General features: G+C 46.7%; 1 protein-coding gene across 2 annotated transcripts in view; it reads right to left on the minus strand.

The window, feature by feature from the left end:
* Positions 1 to 25,250, minus strand: part of trps1 (trichorhinophalangeal syndrome I) — a 104,359-nt gene that overhangs the window by 67,275 nt on the left and 11,834 nt on the right. For both annotated transcript variants that reach the window (XM_031586438.2, XM_031586439.1), the window contains exons 3-4: positions 5,727 to 6,757; positions 1,369 to 2,519 (exon numbers count right to left, since the gene is read on the minus strand). In XM_031586438.2, coding sequence (XP_031442298.1) covers positions 1,369 to 2,519; positions 5,727 to 6,757 — 2,182 coding nt within the window. The remainder of the gene's footprint in view (positions 1 to 1,368; positions 2,520 to 5,726; positions 6,758 to 25,250) is intronic.

The raw sequence follows: 25,250 nt of genomic DNA on the forward strand, positions 1-25,250 counted from the left end.
CAGCACCAGACTCCTAGCCCTTTATTCAGAAGCACTCACCACACACACACACCCAGATGTAGCCAAGGAAAGAGAGGTGGGCTGGGCTCCACCTGAAATAACTGGCCTCAGGCTCCAAAGCACGATCGCTACGAGACTTCAAAATCCCAGCTTCACAATCTACCTGTCCAGTTTCTGCTCCTTTTAACCACTCTTACTCCAAGGACCAAGAAAAAAAAAATAACGGTACCCCTATTTATTTATATTTTTTGTATTTCCTTAATTGCCCACGTTTCCTTATTACAATATTGAATAGGCAAAAAAGAAGAATTACATCTTCAATCAGGGTGAAAGCCTTTTTCCGGAAAAATCCTAAAAATAATCTCATGCAGGCCCCCGCTGGCTCTGCGATCTGACATCAATTGCACAAAGTGCTGACGCCAGCCTTGTTATATTTACAACGCGGCTCTATTGGATTTGGAGAAGTTGTTTTGTTGTGCCGAGGCCTGACAGCAACATGCTCAGGCAGAGAGACATATGGATTGACTGCGATGGGCTACTGCGCTAAACTCGTTTCTCCCAATAACATCGGAACGGCACAGGCTAAACATGACCGTAAACTCGCGCAAGGCGAACTTGCGGTAATTGATAGCTTATGCCGAGGTAATGTATTACAATTCCTGACTTCAGTGGCTGAATTTATTACACAGTTAAGTTGAGGACTATTTTATTTTCCATAAACACACGCACAACCGCATGCAAAAACACAGCCACCCCCTCAACTACCCACACAAACACACACCACACACCTGGTCTAACAGTCGATTTTAAATTATAAACAAATGTGGAGCGTTTCAGATTACCTGACGTGAAACGTTTCACAACGTATTCCAAAAATGCTCCACAACTTCAGGCCTCATGTAACAAAAAGCCAAAACCTGTGGCCCATTACGGGCTAAACTGCATTTACTCTTGTACATCACAACAGTGTTTCAGAGTAATCACATGCTGAATGACTGAATTTCCCAAAATGTAAACAACGTCATCAGAGTCCGGACAGCACACACTTCCGACCACACGCAGAAATTACTCTGCCAGTTTCAATGTCATGGCGATTAATGACAAAGAGTGACTCACCACCTGGATTTAGTCTGTGTTGCAAAAACACATCCCGTCCTGATGGTTAAGAATGAATGTGATCATGAGTTCAACAATGAATGCTGGGTTTATTTTCTCTTTAAAATCAACCAATAGTAAAAAAGCCCCCACCCCACAACCAAGGCAAACCACAAAATCAGAGTAAATATTTATGACATTTAACCTGCTTTATGAAAGCTCCCTGCGTGTTACTACAGGTCATTCTCCTAGAGTGCTTGTTTGAATCCTCACCTGTAGTGGCGGAAGATCTCCTCCTCCACCTCGGTGAAGAAGTGGCACTTGGTGCAGGAGTGCTCGGCCAGTGCCGGCCCTTTGACCCCTCGCTCACCGCCCTCCTCCTCGGGTTTCACCTCCGGCATGGCGTGGGGCGTGTGCGCGCTATCGTAGTGCATGAGCAGCAGGTCGATGTCGGTGGTGGCAAACGGGCACTGGTCGCACAGGTGCGTGACGGACGGGCGGGGGGTCGGCGGTGGCGGAGTGGCCCCCCCGCTGGGGGAGAGCTGGAGCAGGAGGAGGGCGCAGTGCGAGCAGGAGCTCTTGCGACACGCGAAGGGGTAGGAGATCTCGCCCAGGTGCTTCTCGGGGCTGCAGAGGCCGCGCGGGCAGAAGGGGCAGTGCTTGATGGTGCACTTGTGGATGCTGTGCGACTGCTGGTAGTGGCGCAACAGCGGCGCCACCACGATCACGTCCGGCCCGTGGTTCATGGAGTAGCGGAAATCGCAGAACTGGCAGTTGTAGCTGGTCACCACCGCCTCGGGCTCCGCGCCACCCCCAGCCCCCTTGTCCTTTCTGCGGGCGTGGAGGACGGAGGAGGCCAGGTCTCCTCCCGCTCCCTCCCTGGGGGGCTTGCGCTCCCGCTCGGCCGGGCTGCCCTCTCTGGTGGGCTGGCCGTGCCTCTTCTCGTAGTGCTCCAGCAGCCGACTGCGACTGGAGGCCTCGCAGCTGAAGCTGCAGTACTTGCACCAGTAGTACGCCATGCCGCCCGCTGCCTCCAGCTGCCCTGCGCCCGTCCTGCCCGGCGAGGAAGGGTCGGCGGGCTGGATGGGCACCGAGTAACCCGCCACCGAGTCGTCCTCGGCGCGCACCGCCACGCGGTCCGCCCACTTGCCGTGCTCCTCCAGCCCCACCAGGCCGCCGCCGCGTACCACCACGCAGTTGCTCTTGCGCTCGAGCGCCGGCTTGTCGTCGACGCTGTGGCCCGCCGGGGGGGGCGGGGGGCTCTTCATCTTGTTGGGGTGGGTGGCCAGGAAATGCTGCTCCAGCTCCACCGGCGAGTTCCCCATGTAGGTGAAGTTACAGAACTTGCAGCGGAAGTACTTGGTGTTACCCTGGCAATCGGGCGTCTTCCTACCGATACCGATGAAGGTGCCCCCAAGTGTCACCTACAGAGAAAAGAAAAGACAAAAAAACTTTTTTTTACAACAAAAATAAAGCAAGAGTTACTCTTGGTGTCTCATGGAAGAAGAAGAAAAAAAGGAATCCCCAGCTGACATGAGAAAATAAACTACTGAAGGATTGCTTTCAATAACAGAGCCTATAGCATAGGGGAAGCAGCAGTCGTCTACAAAAAGGCAAATCACAGTTCAATTCATGCCTTTATTACATTTCAACTCAAAGGGCTCGCTGTTAGACGATGTGAAGACTACCCAGCTGGAACATATCCTCGGGATAAGGCAATAATACATTCGGCGGAGGGAAAAAAGTGTATGGTGATACGTTTTATTTCACAAATTCGTTGAAAAACTAGAATTAGGAATTGATGGGCAGGCAGACAGCTGAAATTGCTTCACAGTGAAAAAAAGCAGATTTCCAGAAAATGCATCTAAAGTGTGCCTTTCTGGGGACAAAAGCTGGAGCAATTCAAAAAGAAAAGAAAAATAAAACAAATTAAAAAAAAAAAACACCTGTTTGCTGTCCAAATTAAACAGATAAACTGTGTTTGAAGGCCTGGAGATTTTTTTTTGGTTTTTAGTTTTTGTTTGGTTGATGCACCAGGAGCACCCTTGCTTAACAGCTCTGAAAGGCCTTCATGTTATGGAGCAGTTAAACGTTTGTTAAAAGCCTGCTGGAATGAGGCGTAAAATAATAATAAAAAAAAGACGACAAGCATAAAGCCAGGCACGGCGGCGGTAATGACAGCTAATATGGATGCGCTGAGAGCGGGTGGGAGGTCCCTGATCCTCCTCGGCCTGCATGAGTTTGCAGAGAGGAGAGGAGCGAAGCGGAGTGGTGCGTCGAGTCGAGGAGGGGAAGCCAGACGCGGGGAGCGTCATGTAATGGCTGCAGCAGACCGAGTTTCTGAGCGCTCTCTGGGGGCCGTATATACCAGAGATGATGGAAGGCCTTCTGAACCGTGCTCGTGAAAAAGAAAAAGAAAGAAGAAAAAAAATGGTCGACCGAAAAGACAGCATTAGAGCATATATAGACGGGGGCACGGGCAAATGTAGTCATGTGTTTTTGTTAGTTTTAGTCATGTTAATACACTTTCTGAGATGGATTGCCGTTTCAGTCGAAAATTTAGTGCAGTTTGCGGGGACTGGATAGTTTATAGGAAAGCTTTAAAATAAACCTGATCCATCTTTTTGCATTTTTTTGACACACTCAGTATTTTTATATCACTGGAATCAGGGCTTTCTTGCCCAACTTTAATAACATTAGACAAAGATCAGCAGAGGGAGTGTGAATAAGTGTGTGTGCGTGTGTGTGTGTATTTGCGTAAGGGGAGTTACTACATCTCACCACTTCCCGTGAGACACCGGAGTGCCATCGCCCGCAGACTGCGTCAGGAAGATTATGATCGAATTTTAAAAGCTTAAGTGATATCCACAGCCTCTCCCTGCGCATAGCCACTTACAAAATGGCAAGACAGTAAAAGAAAAAACTCGCAAAAAGAACTAAACCTAAAACAGAGGGCAACAAGGAGTAAATATGGTCTCTGGATCTGACAAAAAACTAAAACTGTAACAGAAATAATGGGAGCTATATATTTAGCAGAGAATAATATGTATGTTCATTACAATTAACCAACATTGCAAAATAGGTTCAAATCAACAAAGTGAAGATAGACTAAGTATAGAAGTCCTTGCTTTGAGAAGGGCAGGGCTAAATTACTTTGCGCTTTTGTGGTGAGCTGGGACCAGATCATCTTAGCCTGGCATGGGACGGGAGTGAGTGGGTGTGTGGGGGGCTCCAGAAAGCACACACCTCATTTCCAAAGGAGCGCTGGAGGTAATGCGGCAGGCGGATTGTAAACACGACATCACTGAAGTGGAGAGTGAAACCGCACCGAGCCCAGTGCAGAAAACTGCAACTGACACATGCTCATTACTGCTCATTTGAAATAAATCGAGTTCCCCGTTTTCACTGGCTCTCTTCTCGACCCCCCCCCCCCCCATTTTAGATCCCTCCTCCCTAACCCCTCCCTCACATTCTCATTGGGTAATGAGAAATCACAGTCTTGAATATTACCACATGGAAAATTCCACTAGGAATGAATACTGAATGTTTTTTTTTTTAACTTATTTCCTTCTTTCTCTCTTTCATCACATTTTGTTTTTTTTTAGTTTCATAATGACAAAATGGAAACCCCGGGCACTTTCAATTGATATACTTTGCAGGGGCGGTTATGTACCACATGCTTAAATTTGATCAAATCTAGAGGAGGGTAATTGCGACAGGTAATTCTATTTCTGTTCTTGGTGGGAATTGTTAGACAGTACCTTTCACTTCCCTTGATAGAGCTCCATGTGTGCAATATAAGTTTTGGCAAGGACTTCCACTTTGTCTTAATACAAGAAACTTTCGCTTTTTAGTGCTTTAATAAATCTCTTAAGTGATCGCGCCACTTTAAAAAAAATAACTTGCAGCTTGTCTGAGCGGACCAGACACCCACCTGTGGACCGGGCCTGTAAGCTGGAATATTACTGAGCTTGCTTGAAAAAAAAAAAAGCAAAAGAAAATAAATTGCGTGATGGAAAAACTGACTTTGGCATTCAGTATGACTAATCTAGCCATTTCTGACTTGACTGATAATTACAGTGAAAAATGGTTCACTGTTACTTTAACAAATGGCTTTTTTTTGTCACACTCATTTTGTCTAAATGCCGTCCAGTCATCTGCATTTTCCACTGCATTAATGTACCAAACTAAAATGTCACACGGATGTTATAAGGATCAGACGAGGCCCTGGAAATCATATATAATAACACATGTACCACGTTATACTTACTACAGACAACCTTTACTATAAATGTCATGTTGTATTATAAATTGTATAAATATAATTTTATAAGTATCAAATCTGTACGTAGACATTTCCATCTTTTAAGCTGCATTTATTTGATCCTTTAATGTATATTTTAAATGTTACAAGAAGGCAATTATATATAATTGTACTTCCGTCCGGATTTTGAGATATTTCCTGCCAACCAATCCTAGTATCCACTTACTCATCTACCTACCTATATGCAACTGTAATTCATTTCTGTGAGTATGTACTTGTGAGATATCACTGGGACCAATGGGAAAATATGTTTGTGCTTTGCACACATCCTACAACCTAACCAGTGAGGAGACAGTGTGGTGGTTACCTGCACATCATAGGTGCCATTGAGCAGCGAGGGTCTTGGGGAGCTTGGGTCTGGTAAACTCCCACTGAGCCCAGCCTGTCCCAGCATCCTCCCACCCCCCTCCTTGCCCTGGTTCTGGGCCGAGAATTGCACCATGTTGTGGAGCGCCAGGATCTTGGTGTCCAGCTCGGCGTCCTGCCGCGTCCGGTTGTGCAGTCCCAGGTGGTACTTGCGAAAGTGTTTAATCAGGTCGGTGGGGTCGTTGCCGTAGTAACCGTAGCCGCAGATGTTGCACTTGAAATCCTGCAGCTTGGGGGAGGAGGAGGAAGGGGGGATGCCCGTTTCAGGGCCCGGGGGGCTGGCAGTGCCCTCTGTCCCCAGCATGGCGGGAGTGCCTTCGCTGTTTCTGCGCCGGTGGAGAGATGGGCGGAGGGGGGGCATCTCCTCGTCGTGGCTCATCTCGGGGCTGTGGGTGGCGGAGTCACTCTCCTGCCCGTTGCTGGTGCAGCCCTGCACAATGACCCCACCGCCAGTCCGCTGCCACCCCTCCAGCCTACAGCCACCGGCCTCCCGGCCCTCCCCCGCCTCCCCCTGCTCTCTCTCCTCAAACCGGGAGGGAGACACCGACTCGTCCCGTCCTTCCGCGTCACCGTCGGCGGCACGAGACGTGAGAATCAGCAGCCTGGTGTCTGACACCGCATCCTCTCCTCCGCCCTTCTTGTGTCCCCCAGCATAATGAAAGCCAGGCTTGTCTCTTGGCGCTCCTGCCTCTCCTCCTCCTCCTCCTCCTCCTCCTCCTGCTCCGCCGCCTCCTCCTCCTCCTCCTCTCCAAGCACGTTTGACGGGGGCGGCCTGCGGCTCCTCGGGCTCGTCCCCTGCCACAGGCACGTCGGCGCGGCGGCCCTGGTCTCCATCAGCGCTGCTGGGCTCAGCCGGTCGGCCGCCGCCGTCTGCGTCCTCGCTTTCAGGCCCGCTGGCCTCGGCAGCCAGTGCCTCACCCTCCTCCTCACCGCCGAAGCTCCTCAAAGGGGGGTTCTTTTTCCGCACCATATCTGCAAGACACAACAACAGAAGAAGGGGGGGGGGGGGGGGGGGGGAGAAGGCGCCTCTTAGTGGTGAAGAGCAAACACCGTGATAAAACACTTGGACAAGTAAAAAGGGAACCTTATGACTGAGGACTGTGGAGCCTGTTTTCTAACCCATCTACAAGTCGTAAAAAAACAACAACTGCATCTTCCAATTGTTCTGGTATGTTCCAGAAGGGGGGGGGGGGGGGGGCACTGTGTTGTGGTGAACAAGTCTTTTGTGAACAAGTTATGCCCCCTTTTCCCAGCTTGGTCCATAAACTGTTCTTTTGAGCCCTAATATCAGCGACGATGTCGGGCGCCGAGCTTTGTTGATGATATTTTAATGAATAAAATCTGTGCACTTGTGTCACTGATGTGGCTTTGCGGACCGGCATTTTCAGCAGCGAACCAAATCAAAGAGCAAAAGGGAGTGGGTTGTTTGAAGGGGGGGTCTGGGGGCGGGGGGGTGGGTGGAGTCTGGTTTTCTAAACTGATTCTTGACATGAAATCACCCTCAGCGCTCCAGGTCACATAAGCATATCTCTTTCAGACAATGATGACAAAGCAGAGTTTGGAAAAAAAAAAATGGCTGGGTTTTGCTTCACCATTAAATCCATTTGTACTAGTGACTGAAGTCAAACACGAGAGGGAGTGAACACCATTTCATGTGTGTTCCTATAAAATAGCTGTGTAGCAATAGACTAGACCACCCCCCACCCCCCGACAACCCCATACTACCCTTCTCATTCGTCAAGACTCTTATTTAGTCAGTGCAAACAATTGAGAGCAATTTCCTAATTTAGATTGTAAAGCAAATGGGTATTAAATCAGGCAATGGGACAACGCCTAAACCATGGCCATGTTAATAGAAGCCTTAGGAAAATCTAATCTGAACCAACGGCACACAAATCTCACCACACCCCGTTCTATCATTACGCCACCGCTGGTTCAGTCCTCCTTTTACAATCCTCACGCTGGGCTTCTGCGACTTAACATGCAGCACCAGTAGTCACTGAGATAATCATTCTGAATACAGATATCTGTTTTTCTTTGTGAGTGTATGTATGTGTGTGTGTGTGTGTGTGTGTGTGTGTGTGTGTGTGTGTGTGTGTGTGTGTGTGTGTGTGTGAGAGGCATAAGTCTTCATTTGTTCTATAATGACAGGAAACAAAGAAAAACTTGATTGCGAGATTGCGTCACACACTAATGCCCGAAGTATGTCTAAACCTCAAAATTCTCTGGCACATCGGTCCCTATTAACAAGGCCATAGGAGATTTGAGATTGGAACGAAACGTTACTGTTAAAACCCTTTGGAGCATTAACCGAACAGGCTCACTATTTTTAAAATTGCATGAGGTCGTCATAAAAATAAAATAAAAAAAACACAGTGCGGACGACTTTGCTGCTATTACATTAAAATGAGAAGTGAAAACAGCTTTTACGTACAGGGCCTCGGAGAAAATGTCAAAATAGCTGTGCATTATGACGGGTGAACAAGATGTTGACACAAAATACCCTCTCTGCCCCCTCGCTCCCTTTCCCCCTGAAAAACCCAGAAAAGGCTGGGATTTCAGTTTCAATAAAGTTTGGATCAATGTAACCCTCCATCAAAACCGGTGTGTACTGCATATTTAATCACATTTCAGAGAGTAATCTTTTCAGGCTCTGTTCATTACCTGCGCTAGCAGCGCTGCCTTGTCTTATTTCTTCAATTATTTATTTATCCTTCTCTCGTTCCGTGGGGCAAGGACAGAGCACTGAGATCCCCCTAAGCACAAAGGCTTCATTAGTGGCGGTAAGTTAACACAAAACATCTACAACACCAGGAAGGGGGGTGGGGGCGTATTTTCTTTCTTTTATGAAGTCTCTGATATGCTATGTTTCTGATATGTAGGACAAGTATATTAAAAACTTCTGAGGGGACCGATATCATTATCACCTGAATGCCCCATCAAGAGACAGAATAATCTGCTTTCATAGCTCTGAGCCATTAACCACATTCCTGTACCAGTCAATTTGAATCACCATTCCCTTTTATTTTCATCTTTTGCCCTCTCTCGTGTTCTTTATTACAGTCCTCCCTGTCCATTATTGTGGCTTTCTCGAGAACTTAATAACGTATAATATGGCTTTTGAAGAGGAGAGGACAATCAATTTCCTTAATTAAAAAAAGGCGGGAGGTGGGGCGCTAGTGGTCTAGGCTTGAATACTGAGCAGAAGCGAGTACCCCTGGTCTCGCTGCTCAAGAGCCCTACAGCGTATGGCTGATGGGAGACCATGGCTCACGTCGTGAGCAATAACACTGTCCAGCCTCCAGCTTCAGCTCAAGTATGTAGACATCCACTTCTTTATTAGAGACTTCCTCCAAAGCTGTACTGCTGCATGATTGCAGATGAGTCTGGTGCGCCAGACATCGCCTGTATATCATGAGCAAGACTTGCAGTTGGAGACAACCCTGGTTCTTTCGTCATGGACATATCACTGTGTGAAATCCATAGTGAGACACATATGGGCAATACTAGTTAGACACACACACACAGACACAGACACAGACACACAGCCCTTGAAGCTCTGCATCTTCTACAGCAGTCTCCTTTTAATACCGTAGAACTTTTCTGACATTCTAGTCTGGTTTCTCACACTACAAGCGAGCCCAGTTTGCCAAGGGCATTGACAAAGACGCCCAGGTATACGCACTCATCCGACGCGATGGCTGACGTGCGCGTGATGAATGGGGCCTACATGTGCTGTGTGAAAGGGCACCTCAGATTTCTAGCTAATGCACATACAATCAGTGGATTTATCAGCCTAAAACAGACCTCACTCACTTTACAAGAACAGGAGGGAGAGGCCCTGGGGAGGATTACTTTGATAAATAAAGGTGTGAGCACCGATCAAACCTGATGACCCAGTCTTCGGATCCTACCAGTTCAAACCAAAAGGGCAAACTTGAAATCTGTCAAGACTTATCAGCACATATGCTTCAGCTCCTCCTATTTATAAACTATGATAGCAAAAGCAAGTCAAGCAGGTCAGTATAGCAGTTGTCATTTAACTTGAATGGTAGATGTAGCAGATGTGGGGGGGGGGGGGGGGGGGGGGGGAAGTGTGGTGTGATATTGCCAGAAAAGCCTTTCAACGTATTACACCTGCCACTACGAAGACAGCTTGTGTGGTTCAGTGAATGGGAGCGATCAATGACTACGACAGAAACACTCAAACACACGGACAACAGGGCAAATGCTGCCGAGTCTCACGTTTCAACCTCTCCAATGACGGCACAATGGGCCAACTACAACGACACACGAGGCGACCCTGCTCAAAATATGTCATCCAAGATGTCAAACTAAATCATGCAACTCTTAACTCTCCCTCTCTCCGATTCCTGTTACCCGCATGAGCAGGAGAAGAAGAAGAAAAAGGAGAAAAAAAAAAGAAAAAAAAACTCCAAACAATAAGAGCTCCACAGCAAATGACGTTGTGTCTAGTCCACATGGACGACCCCTTGTTAAAGGGGTTTGTTTTGACTGGACGAGACGGGGGCTAACAACAATACCGTCTAGAGGTGACCAACCTCGTCTCCTTCCGAGAGGGCAGCCAGGGGATCAGCATCAAATAGGCTTCTCACCACATCCCGGGCCATGCCTGATCACTGTCAGTGCAGGTATTCATCATAGGAGTAGGGAGTAGCACCTTCCCTCAGGGCCTTAAAGGCTGGTGCTGTCATAACACCATCAACATCTCACACTCGGAGTGGGAGTTGGACTGAACAGGTGGATATTACCCAGACACATGCTACTTATGACAAACTGCATGAATGGTGGGTTTTTTATTTACATTTCATCATTTTGCTACCTTTCCTTAAAGAGAATCGCATTGAAATTTGTACCTTTCCTAACTTCACTCAAAATGCTTTCACAATCAGTTGAAGTAAAATTTCAAATGTTGTACCAAATTCTAAAGGTTTCCGCATGAACCTATTAAAACAATGGACAGTATTATAATCGTATACAAGACAATGTCTAACATATTACACCCATGTTCTCCTGCACCCTAGATACTGCTGAACAGATTAATTTAATAGGAATGGAGCCCATTAACTGTATTTGGAGCATTTGCATAACCTACATCCACTCCTGCCCAAAGTCCTCCATCTCCCTTAGTGGAGTCTGAGACAGCCCTAGTAGTGTCTTTCCAGCACTGTGGGCCTCACTCACTCACTCAGTCAATCAACACTGCTACCAGATACAGAGCAGCATACCGTGCCCTGGAGGTGAAATGATCTGCTGTAACGCAATCACTCCGAGCCCTGCTGCCCTTTCCTTACTTCCGAGTGAAGCGTCCGAATACGGACAGGGAAGTGGGGCCTTTTCCTCAGGGGGAGCAAACATGACCGCTAGTCACGGACACAGCTGGTGGGACCCCCGCGGACCGTCACACACTGAGGGAGAGCCCCATAATAATGCTCTTCTCTCTCTCCCCCTTCTCCATTCAGCAGAGGAAGTAGGCTGGGCAGGGGATGTGTGTTTATTAAAACTACATTACCACAATAGCCTCAACTCATATTTAACTGTGTACGTAAGCCCAGTGAGTACGAGTTGAATCCCAGCACACACTTAACACACACACTGTGATCAGGAGTCATGCATAATAGACACATATCCACACACAATCACACACAATCACACATATCTACACACAATCACACACCTACCCTTTCCTCACAGGGGAGCGACAGAGTGGCAAAATACACATCCTGATTGATTTCCCCACCAACAGAAGACTAGGGAGAACCCCCACCCTCTCATGCTGCCCCCCCCCCCCCCCCCCCCAGGAAAGAGACACCAAACAACTTTCAGATGTCTGAAGAGGGTCTGCTTTTCCAATACCATTTAAGGGGGCAATACTAAAAAAGTAGAGTTTTACTGAATGTATCTGTTATTGCTATTGCCACAAAAATAACAACAAAAAAAGGGAGGCAAGTGCTTTTCTTAACGATGCGATATTCACCAGCACGCATGGTCAGTGCCGCGCTTCTTTAGATAGACCAACAACCCCCCCCCCCCCCCCCCCCCCCCCCCATCGCACCTTCTCTCACGTTATGTTTCACACATCAGATGATGTCATCTCACCACAGCTATTTCTGTGTGATGTCTGTGTGTGTTGTGGTGTGGTTTGGTGTTCAATCCAATTTGCTGCATTAGGGGAAATAATACAATCACATTACTGTCCCGAGTCTTCTTACAATGTGGGATATATTTGGAAAAAATATATGTGCAATATGAGATAAGACCCTTAATTAATGAACTATCATAAGACCATATGTCCATCCATCCATCCATACATTCTCAAGCAGGGGTGCATAGTATACATACCACACACACACACACACACACACACACACACACACACACACACTCTTCCCCCTGGCACCCCCCTCGCTCTGAGAAAACTATTATTACCATGAAGCCACGGGGCACATTAATTGAAGCTCCAGAACTAATACACACTTCCATACTTAAAATAATTACCGCTGAAACAAGATAACCATCTCGCATTAACGGTCAGTCTTATTTATTGTACATGTCAATTTTTCTCCCCACTTCCCTCACATTTCAAGCTGCTGCTCCAGTAGAAACTCTTTAGCTCTTTAATCCAATCAAGATAGCAAGCTTTCATTACAGAAATCCAATCCACACAGTCCTAGTTAACTTTCTACAGTGCAGTAAGTCATTTTAATAGAAACATTATGGAAAGAAATAGGTGAACACAGGACAACAGGCTAAAAACGTTTTTCGCTCTTTTTCTCTGTCCTTCAAGTGAAGAAGATTCCAATTTGCACAAACCTGTGCAAGCTTAAGGGGGGAACAGTCATAGCCATGAGAACCTCATAAATGATCTGCCTTCCCCTGGCTGTTCACTTCTGGCTGTTCACTCTTGACGTTTTTCCATGCGAAATGGTGCCGCTTGGCACGGCTTCGCACAGCTTAGCCCGTCGACCAAGCCCAGCCTGGATTTGCATTTCCATACATCAGGGTCTAATCGCTTAAGGGTTTTTAGGAAGGGATAAAGGCTAGTCGAGGGGTCCTGACACACTACAAATATTTGACGAAGTTGAGGCAAAGAACTCCACGACACAAAGCATAATGGGAGTTATTCTGCACATTTTGGACACAGACCCGGTGTGGTTTGGTCCTGCTCAGGACAGGGTCCAAAATGAGCGCATTGCAGCGCCGTTCGACTTGTAATGGAAATGCAAATTAGCTCGGCACAGCCCGGCTCGACAGGGCCAAAAGTGGCAATGGAAAAACCCCATCTATTGCCAAGAAACTCAGCGTGGCGCAAGCTTTTCATTCACCATCAAAGCACACCCTCACTCACTTGCCCTCTGTCACCCCCAAAATCATCACTCACCTTCTGGACATTTATTACCGCATGAGATCGATGGTATTTATTAGGCCATGCGACAAATATACATGGCATGAGCTTAATAAAACTGACATCACAAACTTCCTGCCTTCACTTTTGAATGGCTGTGTATATGTGACACCAAGTAAGTTTAGATGTAAGGGTCTCAATCAGATCCCACGACTAAATGCAGTACAATACAAGTGTCTATTCAGTGCAGTGATTCATCGAAAAGTTTAAATGAGAGCTGAATATTTTATCAAATCATAAAGAAAACAGATGAGGTAACGTAACATCCACAATAACTTTCCTCCGCTCAACCCTTTCACAACCAAACCAAGTCCAATTTCACATGTGTCTACATGAGCCTACGAGACTGTAAGAAACCCTCATATGGAATTCATGCAAGGCAATAAATACAAAGTGCCAATCTGTCGAAAGTTCTACCCCAGGCCATCAATCAAACAATACAGCCTCGCATGTTAGGCCTGGGATGGACAAAGAATTTGTATCTGAAAATAAAGCGTCATCTTTTCCACTAGCCCCCCCTTGATGTACATATGCAGTCAACTAGATATCTCCAGAGGAGAAAATTCCTTTTTGCCCCTTAAAAAACAGTGACAAGAGAAGTCTGTCTTTGGCCTTCAGCGTGTCGCATTTGAAAAGGGGAGAGACTTAAAAATACACTCGGTCCTCTAATGGAGTCTCCACCTTTATAAACAAGTTGGAGAGGCGACATCATTTCAGAGACCCGAAAATAGCCAACGCGTCTACTCGAACGGCATCGCGGCGTAATAAACTTTGTTCGTGGGAGCAAGCGGGGAGGAAAATGGAGCAGAAGGGTGCGGAACAGCATGCTAATCCAACTCTTCTTTAGCAGCAAATAAAAGAGGGATGCCGCTTGCAACACACAGGCCTTTGAAGAGGACACAGATTTTTTACGGAAAAGCATGGGCCTTACAGATGTCGCCTGAAACACAAATCTGCAGTACAGAACATATTCCACAGATTTATGAAGAAAGGAGAGTTAGAGAGAGAGAGAGGGAGGGAGGGAGAGGGGGGGGTACAGGGAGAAGGATAGAGGGAGAGAGAGAAAGAGATTGTGTGCAAAGCCTGCACAGGCATGGAAAATAAGCAGGGGCAAATGGAACACTTGTGGAGAAGTCTTTGTCATGTGCTTTCCCTTTGAATGCCATAAAACTGCAGAGATGACTTTGCTTTATCTGAGGCTCAACTCCCAACAGAGAGGACTCCTCTTGAAAAGCCCTCCCTGCGCAAAGCTCTCCCCGGCCAAAGGGAGAGACGCAACAAAGGCTCCCCCGTGTTTCCAAAAGGTTGGAATACAATCACAGCCATGATCACTACCCAGAGATGGATGGTGGCCTCGGCTTGCTATAAACATGGAAGTAGTTTGGAAATGGACTGCTTGGAGAAGGATTTACGGTCGAAGCTTACAGCAATCGGGAAATTAATGTTGTTGGACCTCTGACAACATGAAGCTCGTACATCTGTCTAACCAATGGCCTACACATTACCTGACTGAATCTGAATCTTCATACATCAAACACTATTCAGTAGAGGCTTGACTAGACTAGTCCACAACAGAGGTTCAAACAGTTCTGTGTGTTTCTCTAGGTGATGTTTCACTTCATAAGCGAATATTGAACATTGTGCAAAAAAATATGAAAGCCTGGATTTTCAAAAGTGGCTAGGCTTAGAGACACAAACAGCAGTAGCAGCAGCAGCAGGAGCAGAAGCAGGCTCTAAATCCACACGGTCACATCATTAATTCCCTGACAGGGTACGGCTCGTCACCTTAAGCCGGTTGCAGTTATGGCTTGCTGGAGGAGGAGGAGGAGGAGGAGGAGGGAAGGGGAGAAAAAAGAATGGGGAATGGCGGAGGAAAGGGGTGGAGGTGAGAACACGTCAAAAATAAAGAGCTTTTCCCATAATTCTTCCCAGCAGTCCGCCCCTTTAGGTGTGTGTGTGTGTGAGAGAGAGAGAGGGCGATGGAGGGAGGGAAGGAGATAGAGAGAGAGAGGGAGAGAAAGAGAGAGAGTGAAAAGATGACACTCTGAATGGGACAGGGCCGTGACTAACTGCCTCTCCATGACTTTCTTCCCCCCCTAAGAGGCACGTTTTCTGGGCACAATACAACAAACACACAACTCTCTTCCTCCCTCTCTTTCTCCTGAGTCACACAACTAAGCCTAAGTCATGTTTATTCATAGGGATACTTCCACATCAAAGCCTGGCTACACTGAGAAAGCAGGGCCGCTGCAGCACTGGCAAGATTACGGCCCTCCTGACGTCTTTGAGGCCGCGATATTCAATAACCCTGCTCCCTCCCTTGTACTTGCGGCTATTACACCCCTTAACTCTTTCCAGCACAATTGCAGGACATGTTTATAAGAAACATTTAATTGTGCAAGACGACGGTAAACCAAAGTCGCCAAAGGCTGGGCTCCCTGGTTGCATTTCTCACACAAGTCATGGCCCACAATACCCAAGCGCCACATTACACACCGTGACTTGCATGTAAACGAAAAAGACAACTTGTCATTACAAGTTTTGTTGTCTACGTTTACGTGGCTACTAATTTATAACTTTTCGTGTCCCAGCTCAATTAAATGTGTCAGCTTTTCGAGAAAGTTGCCAAACTAGTGCCATGATGAGTACAGTTGTTTGGCCAGGCTTCAAAACATGTGTTCACATGCCAAGTAACTCGTCAGGTTGGGTGAGCGGCACCCTAGCACCTTTTAGTGCTTTATCTCATCTGAACAAACCACCTGTCACATCAGGGTTGCCACCCTGCCATTGTTTCAGGCCAATCAAGGGGGCCCTAGGCCTATCGCACAGCGGATTCTCACCAGTGCAAAGTCTGTCAGAACAACTTTTGGTTACTTCCTCCTTCTCCTCTTCCTCCTACTCGTACTCCTCTACTCCTGTGCTCCCCTCCCCCACTTCTCTGACTCTCAAGCTCTCAGGACCCCGAAACGGCCCCCTCCCCCTCCTGTTCTCCCTCCAGTCTAGCAGAGCGAAGGGGGGATGGGTAGGTGGTGGGGGTTATGGGGGGGGGGGGGTGTTGCGAGGGGAGGGGAGGGGGTAGGGTGGCCCCAGCCTGAATGACCTGCCCTCTTTGCACTCAATCAGCGCACACTGGAACCGGAGACAACAGAGAACAACTGCTTCCCCTACACTTCCTGTGATCACAGGCGCGGAGCTGCCAGAGAGGGCCAGGGATCACGCGCTCCAGAGAAGGGCCGCAGATAACAGGCTTCCGCCAACGCATGTGTGTGTGAGTGTATGTGTGAGAGAGAGAGAGAGAGAGAGAGAGAGGGGTGAGAGGAAGAGAAGAAACAGAATAAGAAAATAATATGTGCAAAAGAGAATAAGAAAAGGAGCAGAAAAAAAGAGAAGGAAGGCTCGGAACAAGTTAGCTAAAAGAAACAAATAGCTCCCCCAGGAGTTTGAGATCTTGCGCTTTCGCAAATTCACGCAAATCAAAGGATGTCCCACAACACCTGCAATGGGTTGGAATTTTCTTTATTTCTCACAATATTCCCGCAAACAAAATACAAAATAATCAACAAATTATGAGCGTCTTGCATCATGTGTGATCGCCTTCAGCAATGTTTCAATGTTTGAGCAAGCGTAAACCCATTATAAAATCTACAACAACACCCAATCAAGGTCGAACCTTACCAATCATCATTAAAACACAGCATGACATGCACTGAATCTCCCTGGAACGTCGTGTTTGGGGATGCAGTCTCTTTAGCAAGAGAAAAAAAGAGAAAAAGTTAGGGACAGAACCCTCAGATTCGAAGTGTGTGTGTTTTTTTCTCTGCAAAAGTAAGCCTATTTAAAAAGATTTCAGGCTATATAAGACGAGTTTGATCCATAAGCTCTGCTTGCTGTATAGACACCATTTTGCTCCCACAATATAACCCTCAACCCTCAGATAATCTTCAGTTTTATGTAGGCTATTTCATTATGATCTTGGATTATTTATTCTTGACTAATGTTGCACTTTAGTTCAAAATAAAAAGGTCAAAGTTGACTCAACCAGTTGACAACATTACCCATACCGTTTTTTACTTTTGTTAGAGTAACCAAGACGTATGCTGTGTTTTAATGTGATACGAATGTAAGTACGTACATTAGTAATCTATTGCCTATAAGTCTTAATAGCTGGAAGTCTTTTACAGGTTATCACCACCAGTGATCAGAATTTTAAATAACCTTTAGTGCAAAAACCTGTCACCTGCCGCAATTTTTGACATTTCCCACAGCAAATTCAGTCATTTTTGGCCTCAAGTATCACAACAAACACTTGCAAGATCCTGGTGGCACTGAAGTGAGAAAGAAAGTTCCAGACAGCTCATTTCTGTAGTGCTCTCTGTCGTGTGAGCTCACCATTATAACATTGTGTTTTTTTTTTCTTTTCGTTTTCTCGAAATACATAATGGCCCCTTCATCAGGCTCCATTATGTTCTAGTGATGGTTTATGTGGCCCACTTTACTTTCAACAAACAGTCATGGGTGCTGTGCTACAACACTCAAAATCATTTACAACAAAATCAGCTTTTAGGCCACTGTTTCTCAAACAACTCGACTCTCCTCTAAATGTCCCTCGCCTCTAATGGGTTTCGACGTTTGTTTAAATGCCATGAATTAAACACTATGCCATGATACAGACACTGTCTCTCAATCTCAAAACAACCCAAAAAAACTTCCCATGCCAAATGCAAGGTTGAGTACACACCACCCCCCTGAAATTACACCGCATTTAGCAACAGGAAGGAACACTAGGGCACAGGCGTCATTGCCCAACGGTGTGAGCTGTGAGCTGTGAATCTGAGTGCGGAGGCACTTCTGCTTGTGAACCTCTGTTTCTTCCTAAAGAACTGCAATCACAGTCAACACTAGTGAGTCTCTCTCTCTCTCTCTTTCTTTCTTTCTTTCTTTTTCTTTTTCTTTCTCTCTCTCTCTCTTTCTCTCTTTCCCTCACACTGCCCACCCGTTCTCACCGCTAACGCTTTTTCTCACACATGCGTTTATGGAGCAACAGATGTTCCCGTGCTCTGTGATGTTTTTGAACTTTCCTGTGAAGGACTTTGAGACAGTTTAGAGGGGCCTTAAGGCAGCACAATAGATTTAATTTCCTCTCGCACCCACACCCCCCACCACCCCCTTTCCCCCCTTTCCCCAACTCTACACAATGATTTAAATGGTTATGAGCTTTTTATGACTGCTACCTCCCCAGTGTCCTAGCCAGGAGGATGTTACAAATTGCAACAAACACAGAAAAAGGCACTGGGAGGCCAGCTCATATTAGATAGCACATCACGCGGAGCAGTTGCCATTTCAGATGCCCCACAACAGGCGTGTTTATCTTTCAAAAAGAGGCTAATGACATCAAAATCGAGAAGTGACAGGGAAAACCACGCCGGCGTCCCCCCCCCCCCCCACCCCCCCTCCAGTGGTGCAACCATTTTCCTCCGATTCATAGCGGGCCGTTGCAGCTACAGTGAGAAACCGACAGTAAACCACAGCACTTAAAACACATTTCCTCTCAGGCTACAGTCACACATTGTTGCGACATGACAAAGAAAATCCTCCGGATCGGCTCAAAGAAGAAGCAGAAGAGAAAAAAAAACACATCACCCACCCAACGCAAGAAGCAAAGAAAACAAGTCACCAACCCATTTTGTTCATCTAATGTTTGCTTGCCTGTTTGTTTGCATGCATTTGTTTGTTTCATGCTGAGCAGAAAGGCTTTAAACCGGCTTGTGAGGGACGGCCACAGAGGTCACACAAAGGTGAAGGAGTTAGCACCTTACAATACGGGGCCTGAATGAGGAGGTGACAAAAACAGAAGGATGAGCTGCTTCCGAAAACCAAAAAAAAGCGAAACACCTCCAGATGCAACCTTCCCTGAGAACAGATGGAAGGGGCAGGGCGGCATGGTCCTAAACTGCTTTGTTAGGCTTTCTTTATGACTCTGTTACAGACTTACAAGCTGCTACAGACACATCCATACTCACGCTCATGGCCTTCATGTAGACAGATGCATATGGAATCCAAGACAAAGATACAACACCCCTCCATATTTGTTTACATATACCATTGACAGTAACCGCCTAGTTAGTGAAACTGTGTGGTGAGGGTAGTTTTTAGTTTAAATACTGTCATGACTGGGCTGTGGGTTTGATCATTTTCTTGCCAAAAAGTCCACAGGAAGGTTACCTGTTATTACTCACACTAGGTGATTTCATTTCTAGCCAACCTGGTTAGAAATAATGAAACCATGCCCTACATAAGGAATGCATACATCATTATACAACATATAGGCTAAATCTATGGGGACAAGTTAAATACTATGGATAGTTAGATGCAGACTGAAGAAGGTGAAATCAAAACAGTGGAACATAAATACATTAAGGGCATGTCTCTGTCATTTTTACTCCACAGGAAGTCAAGTGAAAGGGTGATTGTTGGCTAACACAGACAAATGTAGCCTCGAGCCGCCTCATCAACTGAACTCCTACCCTTGGGCGGTCTCTCCAGAAGTTGCCCTGCTGTGCCTGCACCTGGGCCTGAGAGCCAGGCAGTGCTAAAGAAACGAGAGCCTCCGACCAAAACCCGACCACCCAGTCACCCCTTCTGCAGGACATTTTGGGCTTTAAGATCCAGGGGGGGTTGGGATCTGTAATAGTTACTCACTGAACCTTGACACGTCAGTGGCACCCTCACCTTGAAAAACACCAAACCCTCCCCTTGTGGTTTCCTGCCTTTCCCTTCGTTTGCGTGGTCAGTAGGTGGAGGTCTGTGTTCCCGGGCTGAAAAGCAGGGCCTGCTTTTATTTGTGTGGTTTTGCACCGCCCAGCTTAACTGTGGAAAAACGGCACGGCTGTACACCGCAGTTCGCACCAAATCAGCACAATCTAGACAGACGTGGGGCTGGAATATAAACTCCCGTTTTGGGGCTTGGAGGTGGACATGCTCGAACAGCGAACACAATGTCTGGACAAGAGGAGAAAAAAGACGAGGAACAACAAGGCACATGCTATGCACACCTTGGATATGCACACCTTCAAAGGATACACCAGATTCATCGTCAGTGAGCGGTGCGCCCAATTGTCAATTTCCTTTTGTTTGTGAAGGAGGGCTGGTCGCCTACACATGCTTCATTCCCTTTATTTGTCTTTGTCTAAGACACTTTCCTTTTAAATGCCACATTGAATAGCTCTGACTAAACATACCCAAGGCAATCACAGCGCCACACCTCTTGATAAATACCTTTCGTGATGATTTCAACAGCAAAATTACAGGCTTGTCGTGTGATATGGGGAAAGATGGAACATGAATCGGAGATCATTCCACAGCTGCAGCCAAACTTTAGCACAACCCCCCCACCACCCCATATCTCACTAAGCCTTGCTGTGCTGCAAGTGAGCATGGGATTACTGCGACTTAAAGCAAAGTTTCTCCCAAGACTGTTGCGTGTTGAGAACCTACTGACATGATACTGACGTGCAGATTGGGCGAGCCAACATTCTACCAACCCACCCCTTCCTATTATCCCACCCATGCCCAGGAACACACATGGCCGCCGTTCACCATGCTTGGAACAGAACAAGGAAAATGCAGATTTTGCAGATTCTCCTCCTGAACTTGAGTCATACAGTATCTACTGCACAACTGTCAACTGGAGGGGGGGAAAATCAAAAAGAGAAGCAGGCTGATGCCCACCAGAGATAAGGAACAGTACTGAGGTCTGAGATCATGAACAAAACCCTCCATGAGCAAACAGAAACAGCTTTCCACACACATTTCAGAGTTAAGAAAAAAAAATCTTTAAAAATCTCTTCCCTTGACGCTGAGGAGGGTTTTCAAATAAATAACAATACAAAGAGTCCTAGGTATGGGTGTGGCTTGAGTGCTTATTTGTTTGAATTTGCAGCAGCAGTGTGTCTGTGGGTTTTGGGTGCATATATGCATGTGTCTATGTGAGAGAGAGAGAGAGTGAGGGAGAGAGAGAGAGAGAGAGAGAGAGAGAGAGAGAGAGAGAGATCTTCTAAGTGGGTGTGTGTACATACAAACAAATGTGGGGGTATGTGTGTGGGTGTGTGTGTTTGTGTTTGAGTCAACAACAGAGAGAGAGAGAGAGAGAACGAGCAAGAGAGAGATAGAGAGAGAGAACGAGCAAGAGAGAGATAGAGAGAGAGAGATAGATAGATAGAGAGAGAGAGAGCGATAAAGAGTGAGAGAGAGAGAGAGAGAGAGAGAGAGAGAAAGAGTGAGAGAGAGAGAGATACAGTGTGTGTGTCTGTGATCCTCTCATGCGTGAATGAGCCACTCCGGGCACAGGACGTGCACTGACTCATCAGAGTGAGAGCGGCCACGGCATGGGAGCACTGCCCTCCCTCCCCCCCTTCGTCGCCCACACGTGCACTTCTCAAGAGCTGCCTCCCACCCTAGCTCTCTCCACTCGGCCGTTAGCTGAACAACACCAGTCGGAGAGCAAGAGCAAGCACCACCGCGCTGATTTAAAGCATTACCGGAAAGAAAAAAAAACTCAATCGGAGAGTGGCCACGAGTGTTCTTCACCAGGGAGTGGAGGACAGCACACGCTGCATTTGTGTGGAGAAGAGGAGGGTGGAATGGATGGCTTTTTTCATGACAGTGGTCAGCGATGCTATCTTCTTTTCAACAGATAATCACAACAATAGCTAGCCTGCCTGGAAAGTTTGGATACAGAACCTCACACGACATTTAGTGCTGTGCTGGGAAGTTAAACTCTTTCCCGAGATAAAAGCGTGAAGAGTATTAGTGGAACCGGGAGCAAGACAGATAGATGGGGGTGGTTGTTTAATGTCGTATTGTCTCTGCATTCTTTCCAACCTGGTGTCAGTCGCTCCTTCTCGTCTGCAGTCCAACTGTCCACTTAAATCTTCCCTTCAGGCTGCCATTGGCAGGGGCCTGGCTGCGGCACTAAAAGCCGTCAGGCTTAGATTTGGCCAGCCCTAGCGACTTTCGAGTCAGCCCGCGGACGTATAAATAAGAACAATATCAGATAAGTCTCGCAGGAAGTCTATAAACATTTACATTCTCTTTCAAGTGCTGTTTATGGATATTTTATCTCCTATCTGGAAGTTAAGAACATGGTGAAAAGAGGCGCAGGAGGAATCCAGGGCGCGAGCGGTGAATCAAAACGCTGGCGGGGACTGACAGGACCCCGGCCCGTTTACCATAATAGGTGTTGAGCGTGCCGAGCAGAACGCCCGATGGCAGACCCTCGCTCCGCTCCAGCCGCAGGCCTGCCAGAAGAGTTATGATGGCCCGGTGCTGTGGAGATACGGGAGAGAGAGGAGAGTGAATTGGGGGGCGGGGGGGGGGGACCAAGTGAGATGGGGACAAGAAAGGGTAGAGAGAAGAGTTTCCAGAGGAAAGCAGGAGGCAGGTAGGGAGAAAAGGGAGGATAAAGAGATTAAGTGGGAGAGTGAAAGAGAACTGGACAGGAAGAGTGAGAGGGAGGGTGAGAGTAGGAGCGATTGGGGACAGAGCAACAAATTCTATATCTCCTCAGACAGAGACAAACAGCACCTCAAGCTTTGGGTTCAGCCTGGGAGACAAGGAGGAGCTTGTTTTCCCCGGGCCGGGGCTCTCGCACTCTGAGGACCATCTTCTGTCTCGGAGGCACTGCGATCATTATCAGGCATTCTGGACAAATTAGCCCCACCACAGGCGTCTGATCAAGCGTCGGGGGGCCGCCACGTACACGGCATTGCACAAAACTCAAATATTAACTTTGAAGCCTGTTTCCCTTCTAACACCACAGCTTTTCTCAAACGTGATTTGTAACTTAATGAAGCACTCGCTGGAAACGCCAGTCAACACACTTCCTTCAGGCCTGTATTTATAGAGCTCTGTGAAGTTCAACATGAAGTACATGTTTGCACAACATTCTGATACCAAAAACAACAGTGTGTGTGTGTGTGGGGGGGGGGGGACTACCTGCTACTAAACCTTCTAGCACAACCTGAGGATATATCAAAACAACCCTATCCACACCTTTCGCCATCCTTCTCAGACCATAACCTGCTTTCTCAAGTTTAAGTGAATTGAGTCAGAGGGGGAGAGCACCCTGCACCCACCATGCCAGTCAGAGCACATACTCAGCCGTAGTGACGGTACACAGTACACCCTTCGGAAAGCACACCCATGCGCTTCATGCACACAGGCATCCCTCACGCCATCCTCAAACCGTACTTCGGGTGGCCCACACACACACACACACACACACACACACACACACACACACACACACAAGTGCTTCACCCATCTCTGGGGTCCCTCACACAGGGGTCAACCTGAGCCATCCCACTTCTGACACCATATGAAGTGAAGGGAGAGAGCAGTCACCCCACCCAGCCTGGAACCTGGGTCTACGTACCAAATCTGCACCCTGACAGCAATGTTAAAGAGCCAGGCTCGTTGGTATAGCAGTCATTTACATACATAGTTAAAAAAATAAATAAATAATAACATATAGTATCGTTAATAAGCTACAGCACATATGCTAAATGAATTCAAATATCCCACCTTATTATCTAACATACAAGAGCTGAACCAAACAGGCAAAGGGGACAGGATACCCAAAAGCCCGGCAGACACCCATACACACTAGCTATGCATGAAGCAGTCTTGAGGCACACAAGCAGTTCACTACTCCTGCCAATGCTCTCCGTGAGTGAGTGCTCTCTCCTCTCCTCACCTCACCACCACCACAGCACCAGAGTCAAGCCTCTCCGAATGAAGCCCTCAATTAGCAAGACAATGCTGGCCTCATTGGCTTGGCAGGTACAGCACTGTTTAACACCATGCCTGTTGTCCCGCTCAGTGTCACAGCAACACCTACGCTAGTGGATTGTTTTATCTTCAAGATGACAACCAGCCAGAGGGGAAAGATGGGAGTGTGTTGGCAGGGACTGTAGGATTATACAAATGGTGATTTTTCTTAACCCCCAAGAGTCCGTGGGCTAGATTCAGGCACTTTTGTTTTGACATGATGACTTTTGTTGTTATGACATCTGCGATATTTTAGATAATGTAAGCAACTTCAATCAGTGGTTCCAAATATAGAAAAATATCTAAGTAGTAGGCATGTTGTATTTGAACAGGGTTGTCATAGGGCTTAGGTGCTGTTACGGTCTGTGTCTGACAGAGGGGGATTCTCCAGTGATTGAAGGGAGGCGCTCTCCTTTGAGTTCCCACTGCAGCACCACATCGACTGTTTTTTTTTTTTTTTTACACTGTCCTATTGGTGCTGTAACTGAGAGGCGTACTTTTCAAACAGTATGATTATGATTGTGCAAGCACCCTTACAAAACTACCAACATATCATGTGTTACTGCATTGTAATTTAGCTAAGTTAGCTCATATTAGCTCCCTTGCCTATGGTGAGTACCATTACATTACCAGTACATTGCTAACAGTAGCTTCACTAGCTAGGTAAGCAGCTGGCTAGCTACTTTATATCCATGTGGACAAACGAGCTATGGCTTTTGCTAGCCACTTTGATTACCCAATTGCAAGCACTAACATAAGTTTTGTGTAAATATTTGCTCCTATTTCAGCTTTAGGATACAACAGTACACAGTTAATAATTCACCAAAAAATAGTTTTTGAACGAGGAACATGTTTTGTAGGGCTATGTGATTTGTTGTAATTGATCCCTTGCACTGATTTCATTCCCATGTCTGATTACCTGTAATAGCAGTGAGTGATCCTCTACTACTGCTGAACAATCACACTTCACATTTTCCTGTGTAGAGGTAAAATTATACACTTCAAGAGAGCAAAAGGGGAGTGAATTCTGTTTAAAACCGTTTTGAATTTGCAATACTGTTCAATACAGTAATACTAGTCAACTCAATTCAAGTAGCACACCTTTTCCCTGTAACAATATTGGTCTAATTTGTATCCATCTACAAAATACATATATGCGTATACATAGCTTGAGTTTAACAACATCTACAGGAATACACCAATAGATAGCCC

Source organism: Clupea harengus, chromosome 19 (assembly GCF_900700415.2).
Source record: "Clupea harengus chromosome 19, Ch_v2.0.2, whole genome shotgun sequence".
NCBI lineage: Eukaryota > Metazoa > Chordata > Actinopteri > Clupeiformes > Clupeidae > Clupea > Clupea harengus.